This window comes from Panthera tigris, chromosome C1 (genome assembly GCF_018350195.1).
Source record: "Panthera tigris isolate Pti1 chromosome C1, P.tigris_Pti1_mat1.1, whole genome shotgun sequence".
NCBI lineage: Eukaryota > Metazoa > Chordata > Mammalia > Carnivora > Felidae > Panthera > Panthera tigris.
In genome coordinates this window covers 154,130,097-154,147,349 of record NC_056667.1, presented here as the reverse complement: position 1 = coordinate 154,147,349, position 17,253 = coordinate 154,130,097, and the positions used below count along the sequence as shown (strand labels likewise).

Sequence of the window (17,253 nt, the reverse complement as noted above, 5' to 3'; positions counted from 1 at the left end):
CCCAGCAAGTGCCCTCCTTAATGGCCATCACCCATTTAGCCCATCCTCCCCACCTCCCCTCCAGCAACCCTCAGTTCTCCATATTTAAGAGTCTCTTATGCTTTGCCTCCATCTCTGTTTTTACCTTATTTTTCCTGAAGACATATTTAAAAGAATTTCTACTCTCTTAGTAAGTGCCACATATCTGCAAATTGGCTACATGGAATTAGAGATAAGAACCAGTTAGATGTGAGCTAAGGTTTTTGCCTCTTATATTAAGTTTGATTAACTGATTCATGAGAAGAATTCTGGATCACTCTGGTGCCAAATTCAGTCTCTATAAGAAATTCTGGGACCAATTACTGATGTCTGCTATAGACATAGGATCAGAAAATGTTACTTATGGATTATGTGAATAAATCCAAACCAAGTGAACCAGCCCGTGAAACTACAACCTATGACTTTGCTCACGATCTGTTTGCTAGAGATAGCATTTCATTCCGCTCTATGCCAAAAGATTTTTTTAAAAATTACATGTACACTAATCCTCAAATGTTTTACCCACAGGCTTTTGAAGATATATATATCGATCAGAGAAAGACTATTAAAATCTTATTAGAATATGCTGACATGATCTTCACTTACATCTTCATTCTGGAAATGCTTCTAAAGTGGATGGCATATGGTTTTAAAGCCTATTTCACTGATAGCTGGTATAAGCTAGACTTCATGGTTGTCATTGTACGTATTTCAAAGAAAAATGTTAAAGACTATTATTCAATTTTTTTCTTCTTTACTCTTACTCTCTCTTAACTCTTTCCTTTACTTATATCTACCTTTTTCCTCTCTTTGTACATTTTTAGTCACCAAAATCCCCTATTTCTTCATTTGTAATACTTAACATTTGTCCTTTTCCTCTCAACCTAAAAATTTTAAAGTTCAACATTTCACCCCTAGATTATTCTAATGACCACGTATGAACCCACTACTAATGGGATAGACATCCTGAAATATTTAAATTCTGTTGGCTTGATGTTTAAATCATATATTCAAAACAGACGACTTACCATAACCTTCACCATTAGCACTGTGATCCAAGCTACTGAAGATTCTCGGTTGGATTTCCAGTGCAGATCCCTGCCCCTGCCACTACACACCTTCCTTCTAAGCTCCACATAGCAACCACATACATTTTACTGCTGTAAAACAGAAGTCAGTCCAGGTCTCTTTTCTTCTTGAAACTCTCCAATAAACATCTCATGTCGCTCCGAGTAAAAAGCTACATTCTCTGCCATTAAAGCCTACAAGTTTCTACATGATCGGTCTTGTCTCCTATCACTTTCCGTTTCCATTATCCCAATTTATAGACTGCTCCACCTGCACTGACCTTCCTGAAGATCTCCCATATGCTGAGATTCCTTCCATCTTAGTGCCTTTGCAGTTATTTTTCCTTCCACCTGGAACTTTTGCTGGCTCACCTCATTTATGTCTACTCAAATAAGAGTGCAGAAATTGGGTCTTTCCCCACTACCGTATTTAAAACTGCAACTACTACAATGCTCCTTTTTCCTTTCTCTGCACTCTTCATCTCTATAGCACCTATTAATATTATATATTAATTGATATTCATTGTTTATTCATTGTGATTGTTTGTCTTCCCCTTTGAAAGGTTAGCACCTTTGGGGAAGAAATGCTTTCCCAATGTGGTTCTCTTCTTATCCCTAATGCTCAGAACAACTCATGTATCATAGTAGGTACTCAGTAATTTTTGTTGAATGAACAAATGGTTCCTATTCTATAAGCAATGATTGACTGAAGCTTCTCACTGTATAAATAATGACTTACAGTATCTGATCTCTGTCTTCTAAATAAATTATTGCAAATTAACCTTCTCCTCCAACAAAAATCACACTATATCTGCAACCCACCTTCCTGTTTCCTAGTCATTATTTTTAGGTGTACACAACCCGTGACACTTACATAAATCATATGTTTACTCCAAAGCCCACTTTAAGGCCATCTCTTAGTATAGGATAAAAAAGAACAAATTTTTCATTTATGTTGCTTGAAAATACATAAAATATGAAGGTACTATAAAAGTTAGTTGTAACTCTATCACCTTGCTCAATCTCTGTTAACATTTATTAACCCTGAATGATCTTTATGCATATGTTTACTTTAAGAAATCACCTTGGTATCTTTGTATACATTTTTATAATTTGTACTTAAACTTAACAATGTTCATATACTCTTTGATGCCTCTTCTCTGAAATACTATTTTGTATATTGTGTTAACCATATTTATATATGAATTCACATGTAAATATATTTCAAATTTTGTTTTTATGAATACATGATATACTATTACTGTATGGAAAATAATCATGAAACTGATTATTAATCTAATTTCAAACAAAAAATGGATGTAAATATTAACCCTTGATCATAAAGAATGTCAAATATACAAATTTTTTTATTTCAATAATATATATATTCCTACTACCAGAAAATGTTTTTGTTTTATCTTTATCTTTTTTAAAGTAACTTTAACACAAGGTTATTTTCTTATACTTTTGTTTAAGTCATTGTTAAGATATATTGAAATATATTTTACATCTTTGCATATTTCTTGGGAAGCTTTGACTGTTTATCATTTTTAAATAAGTGAAAAGTTTATTTTGCAGATTGTTTTGATTAAAGTTAAAATAAACCCTATTCATTCTTTTTTTTCTTAAATATATTTAGGTGTTTTGTCTTAGCTTAATAGGCAAATCTCGGGAAGAATTCAAACCACTAACTTCTGTTAAATTCCTCCGGGCGCTCAGAGTTCTATCTCAATTTGAAAGAATGAAGGTAAGAAAAAAGTGTCTAAACTAATATGTAGGTTTTTATTTAGGATTAATAAATTTCTATAAATTAAAAACTTTATAGTCTTCTCATTTGCATCTTTAACAATACTAATGCAAAAACCTTATATTCCACAATTTACAAATATAGAAGAAAGGTATATGAGTTATGCTTATTAAGATTTTAGGACTTTCCTGCTCATAAGATATGAAAAATCATAAAGATAAGAAAAAAAACCTAATAGTTGAGAGAAATAATATAAAATTTTAAAAACTAGTACTATTGTGGCCCACTTGAGTGTCTATGAGTATTGATACAATTATCTCAATGTTAAAAATATAACTGACAAAATGAAATTTGGATCACCTAGATGCTTAAAATTATAGGAATATCATACACGCTAAGCAATTATACTGAATAAAAGTTTGAATTTTAAAATAAATTAATGTTTTCAAGTCACGCATCACAAATTATGAATTCTTGTCATCTCTCCCTCACCGTCACGTTAAACCTCTTTTGAACAATGTGAGGGAAGCTAACAGGTAAAGCCACATAAAACAACCAGTGTTCAATCTTTTGTGCCTACAATGGAAACCCACCCCAAATGGCTCGACCTAATGGAGCAAACAGTTTATGGCCACCACAAATAGTATAATTATGTAAAATACAGTCATCAGCTATGTGCAGAAATGGGGAAAAAAAGTCTAGTTTTATCTTTTATTTCATAACATACATCTGTTTTCTTGATTTTTTTATTTATATAGATTATTTATCATTAATCTGCCTACTTGAATAATATTACAGAATATCACATATTCAGTGTAGGTAGGATCCAGTAAGAAAATTATTTATGTTTGATGTGTATTTTTCTTATAGTTCATATATTATATATTACATTAAAACTGCCATATATTAATAAACCATAACACTTAAGATCTTTTCACTTGGCAAAAACATGGATACTTGTTTTAATCTCAAAATTTAGATAATTATAGATGATTATTATAAACAAATAGAAATATAAGTAATTTAAAGTATTTTAAACCAAAATATATGTTTCAGAAATTTTAATAGCATAATCTTTATATGATATTTATATATACACATATGCATACATAAATACATGTATTAAGTACATTAATTATACTTTAATATATATGTAAGTACATGACTGATAGTAATATTTTTATAATTCATATGAATCTGTGATCAACTCGTTATAACAGGAATTAGTCCTGATCAACCTATTCCCTAAATGCATTGCTGGTGTTGGGGAAGAAATATTCTTACTATAACTGGAAGTTTGTACCTCTTAATCCCCTCCACCCACTGCCAACCCCTCTCCACTCTGATAACCACTAGTTTGTTTCCTGTATAGATGAGTCTGTTCTGTTTGGCTTTGTTTGTTCACTTGTTTTATTTTTAAATTCCACATATAGGTGAAACCATATGGTATCTGTCTTTCTCTGTCTGACTTATTTCTTTTAGCACAATACTCTCAAAGCCCATCCATGTGGTTGCTAATAGCAAGATCTCATTCATTTTTATGGCTGAGTAATAGCCCATTGTTTATATATACAGCATCTTCTTTATCCATTCATCTGTTCATAGATACTTAGGTTGCTTCCATATCTTGGTTATTGTAAACAATGCTGCAGTAAGCACAGAAATGCATATATACTTTCATATTAGTGTTTTCATTTTCTTTGGGTAAATATCCAGAAGTAGAATTATTGAATTATGTACTATTTCTATTTTTAATTTTTTGAGGAACCTCCATACAATTTTCTATAGTTGCTACAGAAATTTACATTCCCACCAACAGTGAATAAGGGTTTCCCCACCCCACATCTTCACCAGCACTTGTTATTTCTTATCATTTTGATACTAGCCATTCTGCCAGGTGTAAGGTGGTATCTCATTGTGGTTTCCATTTGCATTACCCCAATGATTAGTGATGTTGAGTCTCTTTTCATATGTTAGCCTTCTGAATGTCTTTGGCTATTGAGGTCCAATTTTTTAATTGGATTGTTTATGGGTTTTTTTTATGTTAAGATGTATAAGTTCTTTATATATTTTGTATATTAACTAACCCTTTATCAGATATATCATTTGCAAATATTCTCTCATATTCAGGAGTCTGCCTGTTCATTTTGTTGATGGTTTCCTTCACTGTACAAAAGTTTTTGTGTGTGTGTAATCCAGTAATAGTTTATTTTTGCCTTTGTTTTCTTTGTCTGAAGAGACAGAAAATGAAGAGAAAATGTTGTTAAGGCTAACAACAAAGAGATTACTACCTATAGTTTTTTCTAGGATTTTTATGGCTTCAGGACTCATAATCAGGTCTTTAATCCATTGTGAGTTTATTTTTGTGCATGGTATAAAAACGTAGTCCAAATTCATTCTTCTGCATGTGGCTGCTCAGTTTTCCCAGCACCATTTATTGAAGACTGTCTTTTCCCACCGTATATTCTTTCTTCCTTTGTTGTAGATTAATTGACCATGTCATCATGGGTTTATTTCTGGACTCTATTCTGCTCTATTGCAGATCCAGATCTTTAAGCTTCATCTCAACCTCTGGAAGTTCTGTAGTTGAATGAGTTCTGAAAACATACCATTGAATATATAAGGAAGCCACATGATTACAAAATTAATGTTTTATGTATTTAATAAACTCCAGGGGCTGGGTTCTCTTACTACTGAAATATTTGTATCAACAGTATCTACTACTTTTATTCTTACATAAGTGTATTTTCTGATAGGGATAGCATTTTTTTCATTAGAGTCATCAGTGGACTTCTCAAAATATCCAAAATGCCAACAAAGGATCTGTGACTTAGTTTTAGGAATAAAGTGTTACTGAAAGCACAATTAAAAGTTAAAATATTTATTCAAGTCCAGAAAACTGAGGGATATCAGCAAAAAAGTACAACAAAAAGGGTATGTATCCAGTAATGGCTAAGGGAAGGGAAGGTTAGAATGGTAGAAAAGAGAATCAGTGGTCTTCACAAAAAGAGAGAGAGAGAGAGAGAGAGAGAGAGAGAGAGAGAGAGAGATGAGGTTGGTAGAAATGAATCAAAAGTGTAAATGCTAAAGGAAAGATATGTACCAAGAATGAATATTTCTGTTGGTTATAGGAAATGCTTTACATTTGCCATAACAGCTATAGTGGAGTGATAAGAATAAAATCTGATTATAATATTCAAGAGAGAAGGGAGTTGAGGAAATGGAGATGGTGATTCCAGACTATTACTATTAATCAAATTCAAGTGGTTGATTTATTTCCCAAACTTCCTGCTCTGGAGTGGCTCACCAGTGACATAGAGTGGTACAGTGAGGAGGTTTGTGACTCTGCAGGGTGCAGAGGCCCATTCAGTGTTTCTTGAAATAGTCTCTTGCCTTTATTTCATTGATCTACAGTCTCTTGGTCCTCCTCGTATTTCCCCTGCCACTTCAGTGTCTGCTTTGTAGGTTAATCCTCCCTAAAGTTAGAATCACCCAGACTTAGATCTAGGCCTTTATTTCTCATTTTATATGCTTTCTAGATAATATGTACACATACATACACACAGGTTCAGTTGTCTTGCCCATTTCTGGCCCAATACAGGAAGCTGATAAATGTGTTAAATCAGTGAAATAATTATTTTACTAATCAACGCAGTTGCTTTTTCATGATTTTTTTAGTACAACTATTTTGAGACTATCTCAAATTATTTTTTGTATATTTTTAATGTATATTTTTAATTGAAATTTATAGTTTAGGTAATTCAAATACTGGCATGCTGGCCTATTGAATCTTTAGAGATGACCTGTTTTTGTTATTTCAATATGACATTACATTTAGAATTTCCAGTTCAACTAAAGTGATTTCACATTTCTTACCTAAAGTTTACCTGTTTGTTTTTTATATGCCAGGTGGTTGTGAGAGCTTTGATAAAAACAACTTTACCTGCTTTGAATGTGTTTCTGGTCTGCTTAATGATCTGGCTGGCTTTTAGCATCATAGGAGTGTACTTATTTGCTGGCACGTTCTATGAATGCATTGACCCAACAAGTGGAGAAAGGTTTCCTATATCTGAAGTCATGAATAAGAGTCAGTGTGAAAGCCTTGTGTTTAATGAATCCATGCAATGGGAGAATGCAAAACTGAACTTTGATAATGTTGGAAATGGTTTCCTTTCACTGCTTCAAGTAGTAAGTTCACTTTTGATGTTTTTTACTTTTTATCAGTGTTTTTAGATGTCCGTGCATATTATAGGTGGACATAATGTGGACAAATGTGAATGGACAAAATGTGAATGATTACTAGAGTTGGTTATAACATATTTTAGCAATTATTTAAAATACATGTTATGCAACATACTACACTAGGCTCATTTGGAAAGATGAAAGTGAAATGCAGACCCTGCTTTCCTGGGAGAAGGAAGTGAAGCTGAAGGTAGGACTGACGGGGGAGATGGCAGGTACTGGCCAAACCTATTTCCACCATCACTGGTAAGGTAATAGGGTCACAATTTTTGGTACAACTAAAGTTACTACTGTTTTGTTTCTACTCAGTGCTATGAGGAATGGCTACTCAGTCACCCACCATCTAACAGAAGTGAGGAGATAAATCATTCATTCTTGTCTTACCACCCCAATAGAAAAGCACATAAATAGCAGTTACCACTAACAATGACACTTGGGCAATGTGTATTTATTTATCATTTATCTATCTACCTCTCTCTCTCTCTCTCTCTTTCTATTTATACTATCTTACAACATTTTGTTATCAACTACAGTAAAACTACTACAATTAAGCTAAGTAAAAATAAATAGTTGTTAAATAGTTGTTAACAGATAATAGAAATGCAACAATGAAAATGATAAAGGTCTCAATTACAGGGTATATTGAAATGTGGTCAGCCTTAGTAATCAAATGTTTTACTGTATTAATAACAAACTGAGTTTCACTTTTTATTTGAAACAAAGCTTAAGATTTCCATAAGAATTAAATACATGCCATTTTTACAGGCAACATTTAATGGATGGATCACCATTATGAATTCAGCAGTTGATTCTACTGGTGTAAGTATAATATAATCTTACGACCATTGTTAAAATTCAAGAAAAGTTATTTTTACAATTCAAGAAGAGGGTACCAACAATAATAGAATAGATAACATGATCAGAGTGAATGCTTATAGTAGACAGAAATTAAATACATTTCAAATTGAACATTTCACAGAAAACGAAATCCTTCCAGGATTATGTACAGTGGTTGAACCCCAATAAGCCCATTTGAAGGATTATCAGACTTCATAACAATGGTTAAACCAATGCAATAAATTTTAAAATCCAAATAAACAAAGCAATGATATCCTTTCACTAACAAGCAAAGAGAAAATATTACTTCTGTAGAATTGTTGGATTTTCCTGTTGTAAATTGTTTTATAACTCTTATGTTTTAAAGCATTAGTATCAATATTTTGCTTATTTTTCACTTTTTAATTTATTTTTATTTTTAAAGACTTTACTTTTTAGAGCAGTTTTAGGTTTACAACAAAATTGAGAGGAAAGCATAGAGATTTCCCCTATACCCACTTGACCCCACACATGCATAGCCTGTTATTGATATCACTTACCAGAATGGTACATTTTTACCCCGGATGAACCTACATTGACAGATCATAATCTCCCAAAGTCCAGAGTTTACTTGAGGGTTCACTTGGTGTTGTACATTATATGGGTTTGAACAATTGTGTAATGACTGACATGTAACTATCATTACAATATCATACAGAATATTTTCACTGCCCTAAAAATCCACTATGCCCTGTCTTATTTTGATTATTTTTTAACTTAACTTTTAGGTAAATAAGCAACCTAATTTTGAAGACAACATCTACATGTCTTATTACTTTATCAGCTTTATTGTTATTGGATTATTTCTTCCTTTGAGTATGCTGATCGGTGTTATTATTGCTAATTTCAACAAGCATAAAATAAAGATAAGTATAAATATTCTTTGTTCATTAATACCTGAGAAAACACATTTATAAGAATGTCCTGCTTCAAATAATTGGTTTTGGATTCAGCTTAATGTAATTTTTATTTGGTGCTTATCTATTAAAAAAATTTGATGTTCCTGCATATTGATAAATATTGCTAAAATGTTCATCTTTACATTGTTTTATATATTGAAATATAAACAAACAAGTTAAAAGGTTAAAAATTGCAGGTGTTTCTATATATATATATGTTTGTAAATAATGACATGCTGACCAACAAGTAATATTGTGGTACATCTGCACGAATAGGTGAAGAAGTTCAAGAAAAATAAGCTACACTCTTTTACTCTCTGATATGTTCAAAGCCTTCAGAGTCATATCTAGCATAGACATCTTTGTCAGTGCAGTAGCTTTTTCTGCTAGAAGTAGGGGGTATCCTAAATCCTAACCCCATGTCCTAAATAGCAGTGCTTGAAATCAGTAAGGGACAATTCAGAGACAGAATTGAAAAACCCATTTGATCCCACCTCCACACAAAGGCCTTCAAGGCTTCTGCAAATGCAAAGGCCTCAAAAGTCATTTAAATCTGCTTATTTTAACCACAGAGACCTACTTTCTAGAGGTATAGGAAAGCCTTCTAAAAAATCAAAAGAATAGTCTAGTTTTGAAATTCTGTTTTCAGCCATGTCATCAAAGTTTAGTCATGTGCAGCATCTGATAAACTGCTCTCAGCCTCCACTAATCAAATGGGATTAGAAGATCAATGATCAAATATCCATTTGACTGGAAGCTTCAGCTTCTTGGGATCAATCCAGTGGGATAACATTCCAGGATTTGCTCCTGGGCTTCAAACCGGTGACCCTTATCAAATTTAAGTAACTAAGTCCTGACTTAGGGCAGTAACAATCCCTAATTTCTAGATTAACACACTAACCATTTACCTCTTATTCACTTTATATATTTTGTATAAGATACTTAGTACTAGGAACACAAAGATGAAAAGCTCTAAAAGGTACTATGAAGAAGTAAGCACAAAGTGCTGTTGGATTAATAGTATAAAAAATATCTTTTGAAAGTATTATTTAGTAAATTAATATATGAACTTATAAAAACACATAAATGCCCAATTATATTTTTTTCCTGTTATTAGAAGATACAAACCAATTTTTCCTTAGCTTTTGAGTTCAGTTTTTCTTGATAAACCTTTCCCTTTATCCCCCACTGTTTCTCCTTTGTCTCTGCTTAACATGAGGTAGGCCTCAGTAGACTGAAAAGTTAAAAAAGAGTAGACTACCCACAGGAAAGTGCACCAAAAGATCATTGATATCAGTCATTACCATATATTCTACATGTGCTTGGTATGGATTTGTGTGCAGAAATCAGACATGGTTAAATGTGATTTAGTTCATTGCCTTTAAGACCTTTATAAAAGGTTAAATCAGTAATTACCAAGCTTTCCAAAATGTATATTGACAAAAGGCGAAATTTAGATTCATGTGATTTTAATATCTTTTTCTTTCATTTCTTTACCAGGGAGGCTCAAATATCTTTATAACAGTGAAACAGAAGAGACAATACCATGCACTGAGGGGGCTGTTGCATGAGGACTCTCAAAAAACAATACGTCGCCCAAGAGTAAGAAAACATCTAGATTTGTTTTCGAAGCTTCGTAAAAAGTTTATTTCATACATTCTCTTTTTAAAATGAATATGTGTTTTTAAAATTCTTCACAAATGCAGGGTGCCTGGGTGGCTCAGTCGGTTAAGTGTCTGACTTTGGTTCAGGCCATGATCTTGTGGTTCATGGGTTCAAGCCTCAGGTGGGGCTCTGTGCCTGCTTCAGTTTCTGTTTCTCTCCCTGCCCCTCCCCCGCTGATGCTCTGTCTCTCTCTCTCTCTCTCTCTCTCTTTCTCTTTCAAAAATAAACATTTTAAAAAATGTTAAATTCTCCACAAATGCTTTTGACAAAATTTAAAAATATGTTCCTTAACAAGGTTTTGATGATCTTTTTGTTTGTTTTGACTATACATTAGAATTCTAGTTTGACAAAAACTTAGGTACTCACTTATTTTCCTGTTTATGCTGGGAGGTAAATTATAAACGTAAAGACTATATGTGTATGTATATATCCTACTAATAAGGCTATTACACCCACCTTTTTTTTTTTTTTTTTTTTTTTTTTTTACACACAGAACAAGTTCCAAAGATTCATGTTTGACTTGGTAACAAGCCAAGTTTTTAATGTCTTCATTATGGTTCTTATCTGTTTCCAAGCAATGACCATTATGATACAAAGTGATGAACAGAGTTCAGAAATGGACACTGCTCTCTACTGGATTACCTTATTTCTTGTTATGGTATACACGGGAGAATGTGTACTGAAGCTCATCTCTTTTCGTTGTAACTATTTCACCATGGGATGGAACATTTTTGATTTTATGGTAGTTATTTTCTCTGTTACAGGTAAGAGTTTGTTTAGTTAGATTTTCTTTTATAGTAATACTAATTCAGGCAAGTTCTTATACTAAATATGTCCCAAGATATAGTCTTTTAGTAGGCAAAACAGATAGAGACCCTTTTTATTCCAATAGCAATGGCTTGTATTTTTACATTCATACATGTACACATGACAGCTATAAGATACTAAAAAATACTTGTTGAATTAATACATAGACTTCACTTAAGAGGTTACCAGGTAAATGCTTAATTACCCCTTCAGTATATCACATACATTATTTTTCTAGGATGTATCTAGAAGGAGCTTTATGTCTTAACATGATATAACCTTTCAAATTCCCTATTTTTTTTTAATTTCCAAAACTGTTTACAACTTTCACAATACTAGAGTGTTAGGCTTTAATGAATTTGTCACCAGTTTTCTCTTACTTTGGGGATCTCAGTCTTTTATTTAACAATTATATTTGAATAGATATTATGCTATACCCAAAGAATTCAGTAGTAAATAAGGAAGACATAATCCCTGTAGGCACACAGTTTACAATGTAGTAAGGGATTCAGATGATTAAACAGTACATATTTAATGTTGTGCTATTAAGGTTATGATAAAGAAAGAAGCACGTGGTGTTACAGCAGCACAAGAAAGGGGAGTACCTATCAGTAAGTAGAGGTCAGAGGTCAAACTTCCTGGATGAAGCAAAATCTAAATAGAGACATATTGAATAGGGGTAGACAAGTAAAGATTCTAGGATAAAAATGTTTTAAGCAGGGAAAAGTTTGTTTCTTGTCTGCCTCCCCATAAGATACGTACTGGAATATAAGCTCCATGAGAGACAATATTTAGATATTTATTGTGTCAAGCACTATTCTATACAGTCACTAATGAAAAGGTAGACAAACTATTTGCTCAATTGTGATTCCAGAAAATTCAGCTTATTCATTTGGTAATAGAAGCAGTTCAACTATTGATAGACAGGTACAAGAAGCTTGAAAGAAAGGCAAGAAGGGGCCTTTGGGATTAAAGTCAGAGCTACTGAATCAGCTATCTCAAAGGAGAGGAAATCACAGTCAGAGAGAAAGCTGTTTGAATATGAAATCTCAGAAGGTGAAATATCCTGGGTCCAGAATGTAGCTATAGCTACATGTGACTAAAGTAAAGTGATGGAGATTACAGTTAAGAAAGTCAAAGACCGAGAGACTGGCCTTTCAATGAATTGTGGATGGTAAGTGTTGGGGTGGAAAGGGTGACAGTGAGCCAAGTACTAAAGTCTCCAATGAATATGAATAAGGGGGGAGGAATATCATAGAACCAAGTAATGGTCGGCAATAGTATCATAGTTCATTGGCATGATCCACAATGTGTCAGGACAGAAATTTCTTTTTTTTTTCTTTATAAAATTGACTTGAAGCATCTGGAAATCGCATTGGAAAAAAATGAAAGATGCTTGGTCATTCCATTTTTCTACTCTGAGAATTAAGGAGTGGGGAAGAAAGAGCTCTTTACACTTGAGAACATTCCAAGGGAGATACTGTCTTCAAGATAGAGTCAGATTTTAGATAAGAAAGGAGGTGAACAAAATCTAAGATGAGGATGTAGAAAAAATTATCTACAAATAAATGGGGATACCTCTGGCAAAATGGAGGAATTTGGAAGATTGTAAGGAAAAACGAAAATCTGAGTCAGAGCAGAAGATTCACTAATACACTGTGGAAATGAAGGTATAGATAAGGTAGAATGTCAGAGAGAAGGTTATGGACAGTGATCAAGTTGAACAGAAATATGAGACATGATCATTCCAGATTCAACAAATATACCATATCATTTAGAAACTTCATGGAATTTTCCCCTCCCCATCTTCTCAACTCAAAATGAACCACGGTCTCTCCAGTACTTGCAGAGGACATCCCCTATACTTTTATGGTAATTGTAATTGTATAGTTCTAGCTCTCACTCCCTCATCTACCCACAACTGCTACAAAAATAGTTCTAGGCCAAGACTCATTTATTTAATTCAGTTTAAAGCCGCTAAGAACCCAAAGACTATTTATGAAATAAATAAATTATAATCTGTGAATCACTGAATGCCATTTTTGTAATTATATTTATCAACTAGGTCTTTCTGCCTTGCATTATAATTACTTTAAATGTCTACCTCTACTCTCTAGAATATAAGGTCTTTGAGGACAGAAGTCAGGTCATTCATCTTTGCATTTTGCATTGACACCTTTATACTAGATGTCCAATAAAGGCTGGATTGAGCTAAATTTATTTATCCAACTGCAATCAGAAAAAAAAGAATATGATTATTATTTTGTATTATGGAATCATGGCATCTGTGATTCCAGAATTAGTTGATCTATAATGGCATAATAAGATGATGATCCAAATAATTATCTTCCAAATTTTGCTAGATACCCTGAAAATTGCCACAGTGAGTATTTGGCTAATCCCCACTTTCAATATATTCTGTTATATGGGAAGGATTAATAAAATGATCTTAACATATAGACAAAATGGAATGTAAAATAATTTATATTCCTCTAAATACAATCATATTTAAATAGTTTTATTACCTGTTTTATCTTCTCCCACACCAAGGACTATTTCTGCCTCTGATGGTAGGATACTACCTTGTGCCTCCTTCTGTTGTGCAACTGATACTACTCTCACGGATCATCCACATCCTACGTCCTGGGAAAGGACCAAAGGTGTTCCGTGACCTGCTGCTTCCTTTGATGCTATGTTTCCCAGCATTGTTGAACATCAGTCTTCTCATCTTTCTGGTCATGTTCGTCTATGCCATCTTTGGGATGTACAATTTTGCCTATGTTAAAAAGGAATTTGGAATTAATGATGTGGCCAACTTTGAAACCTTTGGCAGCAGTATGCTCTGTCTTTTCCAAGTTACGATATTTGCTGGCTGGGATGGGATGCTTAATGCAATTTTCAACAGTAAATGGTCAGACTGTGATCCTGATAAAATTAACCCTGGGACTCAGGTTAGAGGAGATTGTGGTAATCCCTTTGTTGGGATTATTTATTTTGTTAGTTACATCTTCATATCATGGATGATCATTGTAAACATGTACATTATTGCTGTCATGGAATTTTTAAATATTGCTTCTAAGAAAAAAGCCAAGACATTAAGTGAAGATGATTTTAAGAAATTCTTTCAGGTATGGAAGAGGTTTGACCCTGATAGGACCCAGTACATAGACTCTAGCAAGCTTTCAGATCTTGCAGCTGCTCTTGACCCTCCTCTTTTTATGGCAAAACCAAACAAGGGCCAGCTCGTTGCCATGGATCTTCCCATGGCTGCTGGGGACAGAATTCATTGCCTTGACATCTTACTTGCTTTAACTAAACGAGTTATGGGTACAGATGTGAGGATGGAGAAAGTTATTTCAGAGATGGAATCAGGGTTTGCATTAGCCAACCCTTTTAAGATCATGTATGAACCAATTACAACTACTCTGAAACGAAAACAAGAGGCAGTCTCAGCAACCATAATTCAGCGTGCTTATAAAAATTACCGCTTGAGGCAAAATGACAAAAATACATCAGACATTCATATGATAGATGATGACAAGGAAGTTCAAGCTACCACAGAAAATGCTTATTTTGACAAAGCTGAAGAAAAGTTAACTATTCAAAGCCAAATCTAATCCCACTTGCCACCTTTTTTCACCTTTTTCACATATTCTAAAAATGTTAGAAGTTTGAATCAGAAATAAAAATGAAGATCAGAGAAGTAAAGATTTTACTTAATAATCAATTGTTTACAACCCATGGAAGTTAAGCTTGTGCTCACAAGACTCCATGTCAAGTTGACTTTCACCTTTGTGTACTGAGTCTAACCAAGATAAGCCCTTAGAATCACTTTAGTGAGTTAAATGGGTTAAATTTGCCATTTGATAATCCAATGCTTGTTTTCTCTATGTGGCTTTTATGGTGTGTGTTTCATCTAGAGGACTGAGGAGGTGATGGTAGAGATGAGTAGCTTTCTTGTATACTTTATGTCTACTTTAACTTGATGGGATTCAAATCATCATTAAGAGGACTTAGTTACAAATAAACAAGTACTTTCTTAATGTCGGGTAGTGTTAATAAAAACACAGTGCTGCAAGCTGCTAAATCATAAACTTGCCAGACAGATGTCAACTGGGGAAGAGAAAGGATAGGTCTTAGAAAGTGCCTTTGAGATCAACCACAGAGTCTTGGGCTGATTCAAGCCACTTTGGTTAACTGGAGCCTTGGTTTTTGTTTTTGTTTTTGTTTTTGTTTTCTTTCTTTCTTTCTTTCTTTCTTTCTTTCTTTCTTTCTTTCTTTCTTTCTTTCTTTCCATACTAGGAATTAATATTGCTTAATTGTTTTTGGATTCCTGGTTTTTCATCTTTTTGGCTACTTCTACCTAAGCTCTAGTTCTTCAACAGAATGGATTCATAGAATAAGAAGTACAAAGGGAACTATAGTTATGGCCTACATTTTTCTCATTTTTTTCTCATTTATGCTTTTTTAAAAAGTATACATTTACTAAAACGATACAATATAGAAACTGTTAGTAGATTCATATCTATCATAACACTGATGTATTTTTACCATTTAGCCATAATGCAACATTGAGTAGTAAGAGCTGGCAAATTAAAGTCATAATATGAATTCGAAGAGTCGGGGTTACCATTATGTCTAAGGATTTTTGCAGTGTCTTGATCTTTAATTGGGAAACTGTGGCCACTTTGAAATACTCTTCACTGACTTTATGGTTCTCTATAACTTAGAGAAAGACAGCAATCACTGAAACTGTGAAGACTTTGAATAGATTAAAGTATAAGTTTGTTGGTGGTGGTGTTGTATAACATTAGCGTATGCAGATTAGTTTTTACTTTGTCATTTATCTTTCCAAGTTTTTTTTTTTTTGCTGTTTTTAATCTTATCACACATTCTGTAAAATGTTTTTATATTTGAAAAGCTTGAAAATCCTAAGTATTAATTTTCACAGTTGAAATTATCTTTAAAAGATAGACACAAATAGTTGGTCTTTGACATAATCATAAAAATGCAGCCACTCATATCCATGTAGTTCAAGATTCTGATATTTGTTCCATTTGTATTAAGATTGATTACAGTGTACCCACAAAATCCCAAAGGATTCAGAAAGAAAATATGCATACTGTTGATGTGACAAACTTTAAATATGTTGTATGACATTCAATATCACTTAAATATCAGTAATTGTATTTTATTATGAATGCATGATCTTGAGCCTTAACTTTATAATCTATTTCTGCTCCTCAGAAATGTATTAACTTGACCAAGATGCCTTTGGAGGAACCCCTAAGTAAATGTAATTTCAGGGTTCTCTTTCTTTCTAGAAGTGTTCCTTCCCTTTGTCCTCTGCTCTTCATCATCGGATGGTGACTAGTGAGGAATTAGCATTAACTTGGTGACATGGTGACAGCTGGTGCTTTATCTAAATTTCTTAGTTTTCTATTTCTTGGAAATGCTTTATGTAAAAACTGCTTCAGATATTTAAGCTGAATCTTAATTTGCTTCTGTAAATGCAAGACCATTAATTGATTTTGGTTTGAAAATTAGATCTTTTACTTGTAAACTATGTTTGCTACTAACCTTCCGAAAATTGTGTAAAGAATTATTTTTTAAATAAGTCTTACAATATATTCTACTTTTTAGATAATATACAAAATAATAAATACAACATGTTAACCACACTAAACTTTGTTTTTTTTCTCTGGTAAGTCAGTTTGTCTAGTGTGTATAACACCAACTTTTAAAATGAGCCTAACATTAAAGCTTATTCATTTAGGTTCAAAATTTAAAACTGGCAGAACTTGTGCTTCTTTTGGATTCACAAAAATTTGTAAAATAAATGTTAGTAAGCTTAGCAGAGACCCTTACACATTGACATTCCTCCTGTCAAAGTCATAAAATAAGTCAGATATATCTCAGTATTAACTAGAAT

General features: G+C 33.0%; 1 protein-coding gene across 1 annotated transcript in view; it reads left to right on the top strand.

The window, feature by feature from the left end:
- SCN7A (sodium voltage-gated channel alpha subunit 7) overlaps window positions 1–16,399 on the top strand; it is a 78,759-nt gene extending 62,360 nt beyond the window's left edge. Inside the window, exons 18-25 of the mRNA XM_042994623.1 lie at window positions 547–720; window positions 2,725–2,832; window positions 6,742–7,020; window positions 7,840–7,893; window positions 8,679–8,816; window positions 10,347–10,451; window positions 11,008–11,278; window positions 13,872–16,399. Coding sequence (XP_042850557.1) covers window positions 547–720; window positions 2,725–2,832; window positions 6,742–7,020; window positions 7,840–7,893; window positions 8,679–8,816; window positions 10,347–10,451; window positions 11,008–11,278; window positions 13,872–14,938 — 2,196 coding nt within the window. The 3' untranslated portion in view covers window positions 14,939–16,399. The remainder of the gene's footprint in view (window positions 1–546; window positions 721–2,724; window positions 2,833–6,741; window positions 7,021–7,839; window positions 7,894–8,678; window positions 8,817–10,346; window positions 10,452–11,007; window positions 11,279–13,871) is intronic.
- The last annotated feature ends 854 nt before the right edge of the window (window positions 16,400–17,253 follow it).